This window comes from Pteropus vampyrus, unplaced genomic scaffold (genome assembly GCF_000151845.1).
Source record: "Pteropus vampyrus isolate Shadow unplaced genomic scaffold, Pvam_2.0 Scaffold291, whole genome shotgun sequence".
Classification (NCBI taxonomy): Eukaryota; Metazoa; Chordata; class Mammalia; order Chiroptera; family Pteropodidae; genus Pteropus; species Pteropus vampyrus.
Genome location: NW_011889072.1, coordinates 248,181 through 249,185, shown reverse-complemented (window position 1 = coordinate 249,185; position 1,005 = coordinate 248,181). Strand labels below are relative to the sequence as shown.

The following is a 1,005-nucleotide window of genomic DNA, read 5'->3' as shown; positions in this document are numbered from 1 at the left end:
GGGCTGTGGGTTCCCTGTGAGCACAGGAGGAGGCTGGGGGCGTGGGTGTTTCTGGCCAGGCATAGTGGCCTCGGGAGGTTTGGGGTCAGCAGTGAAGGTGAGGGCGCCCACCTCCTACCCAAGCTAGTTACTCTAGGGGTGACGCGGGGCCTGTGTGACCACCTCGCAGGGCGATGGTTTGCCGGGCTGAGGAACCTGGCTGCGCTCTGCCCAAACAAGTCCCCGGCACCCGCCAGCTTTGTCAGCAGTTCCCTGGGCTCCGGGGAGAGCCAGCTGTTTAAGACAGCACAGCCACTGCCACTGCGTGGTCCTGTGGGTGCAAGGCCACATGGCCGTGTCCTCACGAGCGCTCCCTGCAGTGAGCCGGGTTTTGTGGCGAGGCTGCTGGGGCCGTGAGGGCCAGGCCTGTGTCCAGGGCCCTCGGGCGCCTGCACGGACACTGCGCCCCCGCTCCAGGCCCGAGCGTGGGGCCGCGCCAGCCCAGGAAGGCCTGGGCTGCGCTCAGTGTGGTGGCTCTTGCCTCTGAGAGGATAGACGCTCCAGGGCGTCCTTGAGCCTGAGCCCCTGCACCCCGGCCCTGCAGATGGAGAGCTGCACGCAGCCGGCCGTCATCACCAAGGACTTCTGCATGGTCTTCTGCTCCCGCGACGCCAAGCTGCCCGCCTCGCGCTCCATCCGCAACCTGTTCGGCAGTGGCAGCCTGCGCGCCTCGGAGAGGTGAGCCCGCCAGGGGCCCTGCCGCGGGCGTGGCCCCGAGCCCCGGCCATGTGACACGTGCGTGGCGCGTGCAGGCGGGCGCAGACTGGCTTAGCGGGGAGGCGGGGCCGTGCCTTCTGTCCTCACTCGTCTAGACAAGGTCGTTGTCTAGACGGAGCACATGGGGGGACACGGGGGGCTTGCTGAGGGGCCGGCCTGCAGTGTACAGTGGGGAAGGCCTGGGGTGACCACTCCGGGGTCCACCATGGGCGGTCCAGGGACCCCACTGCACCCCATTGCCAGGCGGTC

General features: G+C 69.0%; 1 protein-coding gene across 1 annotated transcript in view; it reads left to right on the top strand.

Moving 5' to 3' along the window:
• KIF1A (kinesin family member 1A) overlaps window positions 1-1,005 on the top strand; it is a 58,814-nt gene that overhangs the window by 53,139 nt on the left and 4,670 nt on the right. Inside the window, 1 exon segment of the mRNA XM_023521080.1 lies at window positions 584-717. Within this exon segment, the coding sequence (XP_023376848.1) occupies window positions 584-717 (134 nt within the window).